The 16,491-nt window shown below is 38.6% G+C and overlaps 1 protein-coding gene and 1 long non-coding RNA gene across 2 annotated transcripts in view; one reads left to right on the forward strand and one right to left on the reverse strand.

Moving 5' to 3' along the window:
• LOC115295669 overlaps nt 1-2,833 on the forward strand; it is a 53,346-nt gene extending 50,513 nt beyond the window's left edge. The window contains exon 10 of the long non-coding RNA XR_003910524.1: nt 2,662-2,833. This is a non-coding gene — a long non-coding RNA (uncharacterized LOC115295669). The remainder of the gene's footprint in view (nt 1-2,661) is intronic.
• Nucleotides 1-16,491, reverse strand: part of CDS1 (CDP-diacylglycerol synthase 1) — an 86,313-nt gene that overhangs the window by 50,807 nt on the left and 19,015 nt on the right. Inside the window, exons 3-5 of the mRNA XM_029943760.1 lie at nt 11,428-11,524; nt 5,046-5,143; nt 1,669-1,808 (exon numbers count right to left, since the gene is read on the reverse strand). Coding sequence (XP_029799620.1) covers nt 1,669-1,808; nt 5,046-5,143; nt 11,428-11,524 — 335 coding nt within the window. The remainder of the gene's footprint in view (nt 1-1,668; nt 1,809-5,045; nt 5,144-11,427; nt 11,525-16,491) is intronic.

Genomic DNA, 16,491 nt, shown 5'->3' on the forward strand with positions numbered 1-16,491 from the left:
AGGGTAAATCAAACCTGTTAGTTTGATGAGATAAACTACTCAAAGTTTCTACTAAGAAAAAAATGTCACAAATGTGTTTTGGTAAAAACAGAATCGGGAATCAAGTGTTTTTTTCTCCAAATGTTAGCTGTCAGTCATCATTAATCTCTCTATCATCATGATTCTTCTAAGTGGATTTGAATTTAAAATTCAATGACCACCTTTCTCTTGCCCTTGAAAGACAAGAAATGCTTTTCAATATCCTCTTTCAGGAATGACATTTTTTTTAGATGTATCAGTAACAATTTTTAAAAATAAAATAACAGAAAACTGGACTAAGCAAAAAACAAAAACCAAACCAAAACAAAAAAACACAAAACACAAAACCTGAATGTAAAAGAGTAAAACTCTTTAGAAAATGTAGGTTCCTCCTACCTCAAAAATAATTCTCTAAAAGTTACTATTCTCATTTCAGAATGTGTTTCACTTTCTGGGTTTCTAGATTCAGAAACAAAATCAAGTCCAGGGTCTGAAAAGGGCTTTATTAAAGCAGGAGAGTCGTGGAGAACAGCACAATAACTGAATGACATACTTCTAAAGGGCTGGACGTACTTCCCCATACACTCTGCATATTTCTAGTTTAATGAGAAATGGAAAAGAATCATCCTTATTGTATTCAGTTTCCAAAACTGTACTAATAAGAATATACTGAAAAACATCTAAGAGCTAAAGTAAAAACTCAAAAGTTCATATCCTCCTTTAAAAAGAAAGTAATGATGATGATAACAACAAATATTTAAATAGTGCCAGGTAGTGTTCTAACTGCTTTACAAAGTACAGAAAATTAATTACATTTCCCAATGTTTATTCAGCTAGTAAGTAGTGAAGCCAAGACTCACAAGCTGACTTTTAAAAAAGAACTTATCGGGGGCACCTGGGTGGCTCAGATGGCTGAGCATCTGACTTTGGCTCAGGTCATGATCTCATGGTTTGTGAGCCCCCACGCAGAGCTCTGTGCTCACAGCTCAGAGCCTAGATGGAGCCTGCTTCATATCTGTGTCTCCCTTACACTCTTTCTCAAAACTAAATAGACATTAAAAAAGTTTTAATAAAAATAAAATAAAAAGTACATATCTAATCAAGTTTTTAGAAATTTTTTGATTGATAAAATTTTATTAAAGAGAAATCTGTTCATTCTAATTTTATCCTAGTATCTAATTCTTAGCTTAAAATCATAAAAACAAATGATACAGTATACTATAAACAAATATGTATGTAACATTTATAAAAATGTATACAGAGGATATATAATAAATCATGTCAGTAAACCTAAATACCCTAATACTATATGAACACTCTATTTCCCAGGAACAAATAAAGCAATATATATGTAAAAGTTTCTTTGTAAATTATACTTTGTTAACAATCTATGTATTTAAAAGTTTATTACAATTTCCAAAGAAAATTTTCAAATATGTGGAGTATTAATCAAGTAGGTACTTTTTAAAATCACCCTGAAGAACTGCTCTTTAAGACCATGATGAAAGCAGCAGCTTTATACACAGAATAAATAAAAATGGAACTGGATTAAAATGTAACAAATAAAAGATGTCATAAATTTAAATAACATAAGTAAAAACAGCACATAATATATACTAGCTACATATCAATATGGACTATTTTCCTTACCTGCCAGATAGAGGGCAAATGATATAAATCTATGGTAGCGAATGAGGAACTGAAGTTGCTCTTCTCTTTGAACAAATGTAGCAAAATAATCAGCTACGGTCTCTCCATAGAAAAAGTAGTTTACACACAGTAGAAAGTACCTATAATTTAAACACAATTAACTTTTTCATATTTAGAGCCTTTTTTCCCCCCTCTCAAACTCAGCAAAACTGTTCTCTACATTTTGATAATGGCACAAAGATCAGAAACAAAGTTCAGGAGACAGGTTCAGGATATTTCACCAAAACAGGTTTTTTCTCTTTTAATTTCAAATGTGCCCGTCAATTAAAATTTACTAAATACAGCTCACACCTCTACTTAGCTTAAAATGTAATGCCAGAGATTGGGAAACAATGTAAAAAATACTACATATAACCACACACACACACACACACACACACACACACACACACACACACAGTATTTTATAATGAAAATCCACTGCCAACTACTCACAGCTCTAAAGGTTTTTAATAATGGAGATCCTAAGCCAAATTGCCAAATTCCCACCTGCCCTAAAGAGGAAATCAACAGGGAAAGCAAAAGAGGTAATTCGACCTCTGACCTATCCTCACGGCATTATGCATATTGGTGTCTTTCTTTCCCCCCCACTCCATGTTCCAGAGGGATTCCAGTTGCACACTGATTCTTTTTTTTTTTTAGTTGTTTAATGTTTATTCATTTTTTGAAAGTAAGATGGAAATAGAGTGCAAATGGGGAGGGGCAGAGAGGGAAGGAGACACAGAACCTGAAGCAGGCGTCAGGCTCTGAGCTGTAAGCAAAGAGCCCAGTGCAGGGCTCAAACTCATGAACCATGAGATCTTTACCTGAGCTAAAGTCAGATGCTTAACCCACTGAGCCACCCAGGCAGCCCTCTAAGAGCAACTTCTTAAAACTATGTAAATGCAAATCATCTATCCCTCCACCCAATTCTGATATATCCCTTTCTCCCAGGAAAAGGAGAGCCCATGAGATTTGGCTGATGGCAGCTTGTGTGAGCCAGGAAGAACTGAGAAACACTGCTTCAGACTTCCTCGGTGCCTCATCCTTTGAAGGGGAGAGTCCTACTCCGCCAGGAGAGCAGAGGAGGAAAGGAGTGATTTCCCTCTGGTCCTCATGGATGGAATTAGATGCCACTGTTTCCAAAGTAAAGTACTATATTCTCATTTGTATCAGCTGCATTACCATTTTTCTATTTTCCCACAGTGGAACTGTCTTTGACTCTTCCATAAGGCTATCAAGGCGTACCCTAGTCTACCAATCCACCTTTGCCCCCCAATATTCTGCTCAAGAGAGCCAGGAATGTCTCTGCCTCTGTGGCAGGTTCCTCTTCAGTCCCACATCTAGAACCTGACAGGTGAGGCTTCCCCACTATGGAGCACTCTTCACTATCCAAAACCAGTTTTTATTTCCGGTGATAGTTTGTTTCTCACCCTCTCCATAAAGACTTCTGCAATCACTGGAGCCCATCCTGACCTACCTCTTTTATTCTACACTTAGAATCGATCAGTCCTGAATGGTTTAGCATTTAATTATTCTATTATTCTTCAACTACTTAATCTAACATTTCCCATACATTTTACCCTTCATGAAAAAACTTGCCAAAAGGAAAAGTTAGAAACTATTTTTTGACCACTCTAAACCCCAAAGGGTGATATGTTTGTTTTCTTAAGGCACTGGATGGGGCGCCTGGGTGGCTCAGCTGGTTAAGCTCAGGTCATGATCTAGCAGTTTATGAGTTAGAGCCCTGCGTCAGACACTGTGCTGACAGCTAGGAGCCTGGAGCCTGCTTCTGATTCTGTGTTTCCCTCTCTCTCTCTGACCCTCCCCCACTCATATTCTGTCTGTCTCTCTCTCTCAAAAAGAAATAAACCTTAAAATAATTTTTTTAAATAAGAAGAATTAAAAAAAAAAACACTGGACCCTGGGGCACCTGGGTGGCTCAAGTCGGTTAAATGTCTGACTTCCACTCAGGTCATGATCTCAGGGTTTGTGAGTTCAAGCCCTGCCCTGGGCTCTGTGCTGCCAGCTCAGAGCCTGGGGCCTCCTTCAGATTCTGTCTGCCCCTCCTATGCTCATGCTCTGTCTCTGTTTCTCAATAATAAAAACGTTAAAAAAAATTTAAAAAAGAAAGACACTGGACCCTGTGGCTGATACTAGTCAAACAACTATAATCAAAGGCATGGCCAGTTAGTTCATTATGAACTATTATATTACCATGTTTCCTGGTCAAGGTCTTGATAATTAAGAACTATCCCTGAAAAGTTATAAAAAGATACATAAAACTTTAAATATTAAAATCACATGCCTTTTTTAAAACTAATTTTTACATGCATTGGTACACACACACTATTTCAATGGCTGGTTAACTGCCGGTGCTATTTACAAGACTGCCTACTGCGCTGCCCTCAGTCTGGCTCTTCTCTCTAACAACCCTCCACATAGCAGGTCATGGGGCCCAGGGCCTGAAGACCAGATCACACCAGGAATAACAAAGGTAGGAGTCACCTCTCCTCTCACTGCCCCCAGGGCCTACAGGGAAGTGGGCCAGCTTGCAGTACTGGGGAAGGGAGGGTAGGAGGGAGACAGACATTCATCCTGGGCTTTTCTCCTCATGGATAAATCACTGATTACTCAACAAAGGAAACAGAAAACCCACAACTATTTTCATATCTCATCTTTCACCTTCTGCAGAAATAATCTAATTCTGTATGTGGTCTTATGTCAACTGAGGCAAAACAAAGCAAAGCATTACACATATTTCTAACACTGCATAAAATGAAACTTTACTAAAATTGTAATTACAAAGAATATTAAAATGTGTCCAATACAATGGTTTTTAAAGAGGACAATAGTGTAGGGGCACCTGGGTAGCTCAGTTGGTCAAGTGTCCAACTTCAGCTCAGGTCATTATTTCACAGTTCATGAGTTGAAACCCCACACTGGGCTCTCTGCTGTAAGCGCAGAGCCCACTTTAGATCTTCTGTCTCCCTTTCTCTCTGCCCCTCCCCAGCTCGCGCGCTCTCTCTCTCTCTCAAAAATAAACATTAAAAAATGTTAAAAAAAAAAAAAAGAGGTCAATACTGTGTATATTCAAAGATAAAGTATCTACAAAGACTGAAAGATGAGATATGAAAATAGTTGTGTTGGAATAGGAAAGTTAAACGTGATTCTCTTCTTTTCAAAATCTAATTGCATTCTTTTATTTATTTATCGTTCTCCAAAAATCAATCTATAAGGTCAACTGTGTGATACTGACTGATCAGGGAGGGTGCTTCCTTTAAAAACTTTAAAAGAGAACCAGATTCTCATATCTGAAACAGTTTTAAATTACTTACCAGCTTAACGTTCTAAACCACGGCAAGTCATAAGAACGATAGACTCTATAACCTATCGTGATAATTTCATGGAAGCATTTCACTTGGATGCCTAGCACCTGGAACCAAGAGAACACATTAACATACATTTCTTGGTGTTTATATTTGTGCTTAATCATTTAATAAGTAGTTTCCTGTCATATGTATTTTAAAAAATCTTTAGCCTACCCAGTTTTAATTATTCTAAATGTCAGTAGCAAAAATTCAATAAGTCAATGTCTCTAAAATCAAGCATTATTTCAAAGGGGTAATAAGCAAATCAAATTTTATTCAAAACATGAAAGCTCCATCCTGGGGTAGGAGGTGGCACTATAGCTTAAAGTTTGAGGGATATAGTCTTATTGATCATGGTTGGTTGACTTTCTCTCTCATCACTACTTCATTTCTTGAGTTCATCTGTCCTAAGATGGACAATCTTTTTGTCCATTTTGTTTCTTCAGTTACCTTAGGGAAGGATCATATGTGGAAGTTTGCATTCATTCATTTATTTATTTAGCCCATGCACACATGTGGGGGAGGGGCAGAGAAGGAGAATCCGAAGCAGGTTCCCACTGTCAGTGCAAAGCCTAACGTGGCTCTGCCTCATGAACTGTGAGATCATGACCTAAGTTGAAATCAAGAGTCGGATACTTAACTGACCAAGTCACCCAGGTGCCCCTGTATATATTAATTTTTAACCAGTCATCCCAGTATGCCTGCCAAGGATAAAGACACAGTCAAAACAGATGACTGTGATTAAAACATCTTTACCCTGCCACACAGCAGGGCTTGGGCATGATCTTTTCATTCTTCCAGCTATGCCAACTCTCACATAACCAGCTGCATATCTCTCTGAGCTATCTAAGTGGAGTAATATTGGCAAATTATAAACAACCTTACGTTTGCAACCGCTTCACCCAGTCAATTGATTCTATGCAGTTTTGTTTGCACAGTGTTCTATATACATTCCTAACAAATAGGCTTATATTTATGAATTGTTTTTTGATGGTCTACTTAGTAGTCCTTCAAACTGCTGTATCCTCCAACTTGGGTAAAGGCACTCCCTGAGGATGCAGCATCATATCCAATGCCTGGGTTAAGTCAATTCCAAGACTTGAAAAACAAGCGGCAAGTTGAACACTTATTACCAAGACCTAAGAGATGAAAATCTTCATGAATCTGCCAGACTTTTTCAGCCTCTAGAGTGTATACTCAAGAGCTTGGTCTTGTACAGCCCTCAAGCTAAGAGTGGATTTTATATTTTTAAAAAGTTAAAAACAAAAACTAAAAGTGATGTGACCGAAAAATATGTGGTTTCTTAAAGCTTAAAATATTTTTACCTGCTTCTATACTTAAAAAGCTTACCAAACTCTGTACCAGAATATACTATGGTATTTCTTTTTAAGCTCCTCCAAAATTAGCTTTCTCAAACCTACCGTTCAGGATATTCTTAAGCTGTATTTCTCCATTATACCTATTACATGCCCAATCATATACAGAAAGCAATTGTGTCCCCATATGATAAAAAATATTAGGTCAAACTACCATAAGTAGTTATTTTAAGAAAAAGTCATTAATGTTTCATAATATAAAGTCAAAAAGAAATTCAAATATTGTCCAACTAAGCTTTGAATATGTCAAAAGTCTATTTTTAAAAATAATCACAAAATGAGGACAATGCTAGAGTTAAAATAAAATGGCAAAGCCCATACTATTTATAGAACCAAGGGCTTTCAAAATATCAAAGGTACTGATGCAATTTCTATTTGCTAAATGAACACATTTGCTCAAGAACAACCATTAGCACTCTACATGGTATTTTGCTGAGGGGGGAAAAACTACTTTTCATAGCACACACATACATATTTATATGATTGTCAATTACAGTTTGCAAGTAGAATCAATATAGAGCTTCTGGGAAAAGAGAAAACAGGGGGCTCAAAACAGTAGGGTTGGGGCGCCTGGGTGGCTCAGTCGGTTAAGCGTCCGACTTCGGCTCAGGTCATGATCTTATGGTTCATGGGTTCAAGCCCCGCATTGGACTCTGTGCTGATAACTAGCTCAGAGCCTGAAGCCTGCTTCAGATTCTGTGTCTCCCTCTCTCTCTGACTCTCCCCTGCTTGGACTGTTTCTCTGTCTCTCAAAAATAAATAAAAAACATTAAAAAAAACCAGTAGAGCTAAAATCCTTAAAATATATGTATATCTTCCAGGCTGGGTGATCACCCAGAAACTGACATTCCAGGCCATCAGTTCTGGTAACAGTGTACACCGGTAGGGCTCTGTTGGCTCAATAAATGTGTTATGAGCCTTAAAAACAACAACCAATATTTAAATGCCTACTCTGCTAGTTACTGAGGATTCAGAGAAATAATACAGGACATCTGTCCTCAGAAAGGCATAGTCTGTCAGTGAGGACACAAGTGGCTACAACACCACGAGGAAATAGCCATATGGATATAAGCATGGGCAAACAAGGGGTGCCTGAGTGGCTCAGTTGGCTAAGTGTCCGACTTTGGCTCAGGTCATGATCTCACAGTTCAGGATTCAAGCCCTGTGTCAGGCTCTGTGCTGACAGCTTGGAGCCTGGAACCTGCTTGGATTCTGGGTCTCCCTCTCTCTCTGCCTTCCTCCGACCATGCGCTGTCTCTCTCTCTCTCTTGAAAATAAACATTAAAAAACAAAAAAGCATGGGCAAACAAAACAGGGGGTAGAGATGGGCCATAGTTGGGACATAGGAGAAGGATATACAGAATCACATATATGGGAGAAGACAAGGCATGTTAGGGAACTACAAGTATTTCAGAGTTGCCTACTCACAGAGATGGAGTTGAGAACGAGAGAGAGACAAGAATCATATACAGAGGACTACACATGATCAGATGTGTGTGTCTGGGAATAGGAGAGGTGGAAAGAACAGACTGGAGAGGCAGCAAGAGTAGAGATACAGTAAGGCAGGTAAAATACCACGATTGAATATACATGAACCTTTAACTGGCCCAGTGACAGAGAAGTGGAGTATAAGAAATAATACAATGAGGAGGCAGAGCTGGCTGAATTTGGTGGCTGAGGAAACTGGGGGGCGAAAGGAGACAGAGGAACACAGACTAACACCCAGAGAAGACTTTTGGGAAAGTAGACATATTTATGCAGAATGGATGGAGATGGAAGAGAAGTTCAGATTTGGATATGTTGAGTTTGAACTATGGAATTTATAAGTTGTCCAAATAAAAATGCCTATTTTCACTTTGGGAATCTATTCAAAGAAAATAATCCTGCATATGAAAAGGCTTTACATTCTATTATGTTCAGGAGTGTGTCATTCACTATAGAGAAAAACCAAAACATAACCTGAATGTCTGAAAATAATACAGTGGTTCCATTCCACTGAGTCAGGGAATGTATTAAAATTGGTGGTTGTAAAGATGGTGGAGCAACACAAAACACTTGATAAAATACTTAATTTAAAAGAGCAGGATACAAAATTCTAGTCCCATTATGATTATGACCATGATTTTTAAAATATAAAAGAAAAAAGGAGTAAAAGAAAACATATCAAATAGTATTAATTGGGGTTTGGCAGCTGACGATAGGGGTAGGGGTGATTTTCAAAAAATTAACAATATCCCAAAGCAACTTTAACAATCTGAGAAAAATAAACTATCTAAAACTAACCTATATAATGTGAATTAAAACTTAGTAGGAATTTCCAAGAAAGTGAAGGTGAGAATCTCTTACATTATCTGCATTTAAATCATAGTATGCTTTAGTAATTCCATCACTTAGAAAGCATGATTCCACGGCGCCTGGGTGGCTTAGTTGGTTAAGCATCTGACTTTGGCTCATCGTGATCTCATGGTTCACGAGTTCAAGCTCCACATCAGTCTCTGTGCTGACAGCTCAGAGCCTGGAACCTGCTTTGGATTGTTTCCCTCTCTCTCTGTCCCTCCCCAACTCAAGCTCAGTCTCTCTCTCTCAAAAATAAATAAACCTTTAAAAAGTTTAACTAATAAAATAAAGTATGATTGTAACAACTAAAATACTATAAGTAGAAGACTAAAGAAAAAAGTTCCATTTAATTTAAGGAATATGAGCATGATGCCATCTTCAAGTAGTAGCTATCATTTGCTAGAAATAAGGTTTTAATAAAATTCTCTTGAATCAACCATTTATGAGTACTGATATTGTAGGGCAAATGCAAGCTAGATATGATGCATACTTCTCAAAATATAAGTGACCTAGTTAGGGATATGAGCATAAATAAGACTTGAAATCACATAAGAGTAGTATCAATTGAGTACCAACAGTGTGTGCATATGTGTATATCCATCCATATGCCCTTAATATAAGTATCATACATATAACATATATATGTATGCATGTATACATGTGTGCATGCATTACAATAAACCTAAGAGTAGTAACAGTTCAAAGCTACTTTAACTTGATCGTTAATACTCTTCTCTGATTAAGCTCACCAATGAAACACAGAACTTGTATTAAAATGGTATTTTCCTTTCATAACAGAAAAAATAAATAAGGAAGTTCAAGTATTTTAGGTATGCTTATGATTCTCTTATAAAAAGCCAGAATCCAAATATGCAAGGATGTATCTTTAAAGGTGTTTTGAATTTTCTCATAAAAGAGTGCTTGGAAATTAGTCTCTATCTGCGAAGTCTGGCCCAAGTTACCACACCAAATGGTTGTTTGGAGAACAATGTAACTTACTCACAGGGAGCCCATCAGATCAACCTGCATCCATGTATCAAGGATGCTGGTGTTTTACAATATCTTAGATCAAAATTACCTCCTAAAGGGGAATAATAATTTAAATGATCTTCAATATCTCCAATGACCCCCCCCAATGCTTTACAAATAAATCCTAAACTTCTTCACACAGTATCCCAAGACCATCTAGCATCTGATCTCCAATTATTTTTTCCAAGTTCAAAGGCCCTGTGCTCCAGGAAAAAGGCATCATTCGCCTTTTCCAGACACATCTAGCTGTTTGGACCTTTGCTCTCAGTGCTCACTCCACCCTGACAGACCCTCAAGGTCTGATGAAAGGTCCCTTCATCCACAAAGCCTTCCCACTCCCACCACTTCAAATGTTTCATGCTTCTTTGAATATCAAGGGTTTCAAACACAGGAATTCTCTGCTGTGATATTCCTGCCCCCAAGCTTCCCTTGTCCCCTCACCAGCTCAAGCTTTAAGCTGCAGCACACGTGCTGGACAGAATGCCTCTGGATAGTCTTCCAGCCAGGCCCCTTGCTCTCACAGCATCCTGTTCTATATCAATATATTCTCTATACGTATACTGGAGAGTGCACACATGTGCGTGAGCAGAGGAGGGCAGACGGGGGGAGAGAATCTCAAGCACACTCCACACTCACCATGGAGCCTGAAGTGGGGCTCATTCCAAGACCCTGGGAACATGACCTGAGCAGAAACCAAGAGTCAGACGCTCAACTGACTGAGCCACCCAGGTACCCCTATAATTCTATTTCTGATCAGTTCTTTGAAGCGTAGACAGTCAACTCCCCAGGGAAGAGACACATATGTTGTTCTCAGCACCACTGTACCTCAGCCCAGAAGCAGCACAGTGCCTGGCACATAGCAGGCATCCTGGAAGCATTTACTAAACAAATGAATCAAAACCTTAACATACTTGTCTGGCTTCATGACTTGGACTTCCCTCCCATTCACAACAAAATCCCACGCTCCCAAAATGGCTTCCGCTCACCTCTCTGGTCTCATTCCTACATGCCCTCCAAATGCACCAGTTACAAATTCCCCTACGAACCATTGCTTCTCATTACTTCCATGTTTATGATATCTCGACCTTGGAAGGCCCTCCCGTGTCCAGGCCCTTCTTCAGGACTCAATTTTGCCATCCTCTTCTGGAAGTCCTCTCTGTTCTCTCTCTCAGGCCGGTTTAGATACCTTTTTACTGTGCTTCCCAACAAGTTCTGTCACAGGATGTAGCCGCTTATCTACTATACCATTTATTCATATGGTTACTTTTATATGTCTCTGTTGTTAGACTGAATTCTTCCAGGTTAGGGATCTAGCTAATAGTCCTATATGATGAAGTAAGTCATGTGTGTGTGAAGTCATTAGCAATCTCTAATGCCATGTACTACATATACTTGGTCTCTGCTGCGTGAACACACTGAATGGCCATTTTGCAAACAGGAAAGGCTGGTCCAGATCATTTTATGAACTAGAAGATGCTTAAGGGAACTAAATTTGCTGTTATCAAATCTTGTACTACTTTCTTTTTTATGACATGCTCAAATTACTTCAATCATATCGATACTGAAAAACAAAGCAAAAGATACCTAGGAAAATGTAAAACACTTACAAGAAGCATCAGCATAAAGGATCCCATATAGATGATTAGGAAAAACAATGAAATCATAGTTAGAGTAAGAATTCCGCGAATCCACCAGTTTTTCCACCTACAAAGAAAAAGTTTATAAAGTTAATACTTAATGTATTCTTTAATTAAGTTTTTTGTGTGGTTTCAGATTTACCAGACTTTAAGATTTTTCCTAACTATACTTTAAGAATTCCTTACTCCAGGATACCTGGGGGGCTCATTTGGTTGAGCATCCAACTTCAGATTGGTTTGTGAGTTCAAGCCCCATATCAGGCTCTCTGTTGTCAGTGCAGAGCCTGCTTCAGATCCTGTGTCCCCCTCTCTCTACTTGTGCTCTTTCAAAAATAAGTAAAACATTAAAAAAAAAATCCCTTACTTCTCCTGATATAGTAACAATAAAAACAAAAATCTAACAAACACCATTTATTCACTCACTCAGAGTAAAATTTATGCTAGCCAAAGAAAGAAACTAATTTTTGTTGTGCAAATAAAGAACAATCACTAGGCTGGGAAGTGAGGTGGTCAATGTGGATATGTGCACATCTCACCAGGGTCGTTCAGAAGGAAAGAAGGCAGGTGCAAAAGCCCCCTGTAAATATGATCTATCCTTTTCTCTCTCAAAATAAAACAAAAAAACTTAAACTTTTTTTTAAAGGACATCTTTGTGGCTCCATGGTTAAGTGGCCAACTCTTAATCACGGCTCAGGTCATGATGTCACAGTTCCTGAGTTTCAGCCACACAAGGCTCTATGCTGACAGTGCAAGCCTGCTTGGGATCCTCTCTCTCTCTCCTCCTCCTCTCTCTGTCCCTCCCCTGCTCATGCATGCGCATGCCTTTTCTCTCAAAATAAATAAACTTAAAAAAACGCACTGTCCTTTAGGGTGGTATATAAAAACAATGATTTTATTAAGGTGGTATAGACAGAGAACACAGACTTCCAAGGAGGAAAAGAAAGGATAATACAGAAGTGAAACTGCAGACCACAGAAATTTCAGTGAAATGAAGTAGGCACAAGGAGGTCAGTCACAGAGGGCAAAGCCAGGCAGACAGTCACTTCCTGCTAGAGCTCCAAGTGTGCGGCTGGCTTTCCACACTTAGACACAGGGTCTTAAAAGCACAACAGTATTTCCTCATCCTTGGGCCTTTACTTGTCCTTAGACCAGGGCTTCCCTGCTGAATGCCGGGCTAGGCTGAGGACTCATCTCCCTCAATCCTCCAGCGGTCAGGAAGGGCCCAGGGTGCCCAAGGGCCCTCCTCTCACACGCAGGACATTCACGGTTCATTGTGAGCATATCTGACAAATATTGTCACTCTTTCTGTGGCCATGTCATAAAAACTGTCAGCAGCCACTGTGTAAAACCAAAAGGATTCTAATAACACTTGTATATGGATGATATTTCTGAATCTAAAATTGCTTCCCCCTGCTTTTATTCATTCTACACTCATTTTACGTTAAACTCACAGTAATGTTTTAAGACTTTTCTGATGTCTATTAATTCAAATAACAGAATTTAAATTATGACACAAGATACTTGGATTCATCTTAAAATACAGTAGCGTGCACACACACAGGCTCACACAGTGTTCTAAGGACAGACTTTCACTCTCCTCTCTATAAAACAAAAATCAGCTGACTTCATCCCATTTATCAAATAGTGATTACAGTCCCTGCTTTCAACCACTCTCCTATATAGTCTACATATTTCTCAACTATCCCTTTTATGATGTCATTTCTGTACTGAACAACTAAAATGCCAAGATTAGGTCCAGACTCTCATCGCGCTTCCACGGGTTTTCATGAGGTGGTCACATCTCACTTAGCCAACTTTCCTTCCCTCTCCTGTGTAGCAAACTGTGGCCCATAAATTTCTCCTTAGACTCTCAGCTTTAGGACTGAACTGAAATGAGCAGTGTCAAAAACTGCTCCAGCTGGAAGGTTCCAGTAAGTTTTATATACATAAACCTTTATGGATTAATAAATAGATTTAGGGAACTGTGCTAGGTCATAGAGCTATTCAAAGGTACATAATGGACCATAAACCAGTTTCTAATGACACAGATAATGATAATGATCTTGGCCTGTTTGCATGAAACCCAGAAGCATATTTAGCTCTCCTTTATAACTGATCCTCAGACTCAGAATTGTTGAGAACCTACAGAAGATGACAGACACTACCTAAGTGTCAGAAATCAGACCCTAGGTGGATGTTGCCAAAGTCTCCATGTACCTCTGTTAATGCCTCTGGCTTTGAACTTCAAAGGATGGTAGCTGCTGAGAACCAGAGATCTTAAACAGAGGACCTGCTTTCTTCCTACCTTCCAAAAATTCCATGATAACTGAGACCTGAGCCATCAAGACACATATTCTATCTGGTTGTCTTTTATATAGCTATTTCCCTTCCCAGAAAAATTCCCCTCCCCCAAGGTGACAGACTTAGTTCTCTTAATTATTTTCACAGACTCCTCAAACCTCCCAAGAATACCCAATACAAAGTTAAGCACATAAAAGAACATACTTAAAACATAACATATATATCCATGGATACAGTGACTGAAAGACATCTTTTAAGGGAGAACCACTGAATCCAAAACAGAGCATGACAGGAGGGGGAAAAAATCATTCTTAATAAAAACCAGAGTATAGCCTGATTCTCAATTCAAATTCTTGATTTGTTTTACCATGCTACCATGAGCACATTAGAAAAAGCCTTAATTTCAACTCCAAGTCATCACCTTACAATTGCTTTGGAAAAAGAAATTCAGAATCAATAAAGGAGAATTTCATTCAAGTCTCACGTCCCCAGAACCTACACGAGCTAGAAATGAACTTTCTAAAAAGTACATAATTCAGCAGTCTCCTTAAAAGTGGTTATCTAAAGTTGTTATATACTTAGTGTTCAAATCAGTTATGAGATGTACAATGTTTTACTGTCACTACAGATATTAAGTGGTTTTTATTTCAAAAGAATTAACAAGGTTAAAAAAAAAATAGTTTCCTAGGAGCACAAACATCTTGAGTCATCAAGAACCTGGGCTGGTAAGATAGTTTGCCTGAGCCAAGAACTGATACACGGAGACACTTCTTTGTGGGCCATCTGGCAAGGGAAGTTTTGAGAAAGTCCATCTACCAGCATTTGGAGGTTGGACAGGAAGTGTGCAAGTTCTTGGAGAGAAGGAAAATGGCAGGATACAGTATAAGAGCACCTAGTATAAGGCTATGCCTAAATGTTTCCTTGATTTCTCAACCTCAGTGTTAATAACGTTGTAAGCCAGAGAATTCTTTGTTGTGAAGAGCTATTCAGTGTACTACAGGAGGTTTAACATCCTCCCTGGCATCTACCCACTATCTGCTAATAGCGCTATCTCTTGTGACAACCTGGGCATGACTCCAATCAACGCACATGTCCACCTGTGTAGTTTCAGGGTGGGGAGGGAGCAGGGCATTGCCCCTGGAAGAGAACTACTGAACTAGACTGACAGCTGAAGAAGAGCTTCACTAACAGAACCAGACTTAGCTGGTTAGTGACTATTCATCCCCACAAACCCACACACAGGTCACAAAGCAAATTGAGACAATTTGCCAAGTGCCTAAAAACCTTCAGGTCTCTTCCAATTTCAATAGCTTATGCTCTATTGATATTATATTCAAGCCTTAAAAATTAGCATAAATCTTGGGGCACCTGGGTGGCTCCGTCAGTTAATTGTACACCTTTGGCTCAGGTCATGATCTCGGTTCATGGATTCACAAGCCCACGATGGGCTCTATGCTAACAGCTCAGAGCCTGGAGGCTGGTTTGGATTCTGTGTCTCCCTCTCTCTCTGACCCTCCCCCACTGGCATTCTGTCTCTATCTCTCAAAAATGAATAAACATTAAAAAAGATGAGCATAAATATTAGCTACAAAGAAAAATGTTTAATACAGAGTTGTTTCTAATCATGAAAATCTGGAAACAAGCTAAATGCCTAGCAATTTCGGTTTAGTTGACTAAACGGAATTACAGTCCTACAAAGGAATATATCATGCAGTAATTAAAAATATTTAAGTATTTAATGATGCTGTTTCTAATACCACAGAATGAAAATGTAATCAGAAAGGTAAGAAAGAGTATGTTGCTATTTTTATATTACACCATAACTCCCACACCCCTCACAAATGCACACAACACTGAAAAAAAAAGGCTTCGAACAGTAAATATCACAATATTTTAGATAACAATGTCTTTTTGATAGATTACAAGAGTTTTTCCCCCTGCAATTCATGTAATTTTATAATGTTATTAATTTTTTTAATCCTATGCATCTGCAACTTCTAACTTCAAGACAGACCATTTTGGGTATTAGATTAAAAAGAGCCTAAAATAAATTAAGAAAGAGTTTGAAACATTCATGTAACCTTTAGAGCAAAGTCTGAGAAGACTGAAACTTGTTATATATTACTTACTGTTCATTTCTTTTAAACCAATTTATAAACAGAGCACCATACCTAGGTTCACAATGTGGTCCTATTACTTATTAACTGGATGACCCTTGACATATAACATTTTTGTGCCTCAATTTCCTCATTTATAAAATGGGTCTATATAACTAAACCTGTTACAGGGTTGCTATGAGAATAGTCAATATGTATAGAGTGCTTGGAGTAGTGCCTAGCACATAGCATATGCTCAAGAAATAGCAACTGCTATTATTTGCTACTGTTACTTTACACCAGGGGGGAAAAACCTTCATCATTAAGGAAAATCTAACATAAGTGACACATTAAAGGAATCACTCTTTAAAGGTTAGTTTTTATTATTTTTTAGAGAAAGTGAGAGAACAAGTGGGGGGGAGGACGGGGGGGAGGTCAGGGGGGAGGGAGGGAGAGAGAGAATATGACACTTAAGCAGGCTCCATGCTCAGTGCAGGCATGGGTATCAATCCAAAAACCCTGGTAACATGACCTGAGCGGAAATCAAGAGTCAGATGCTCAATACGACTGAGCCACCCAGGGCCCCCAGCATCATTCTTACGTAACATCAGTATAAAAACTTTCACAGGCGCCTGGG

Source organism: Suricata suricatta, chromosome 1 (genome assembly GCF_006229205.1).
Source record: "Suricata suricatta isolate VVHF042 chromosome 1, meerkat_22Aug2017_6uvM2_HiC, whole genome shotgun sequence".
Taxonomy (NCBI): Eukaryota; Metazoa; Chordata; class Mammalia; order Carnivora; family Herpestidae; genus Suricata; species Suricata suricatta.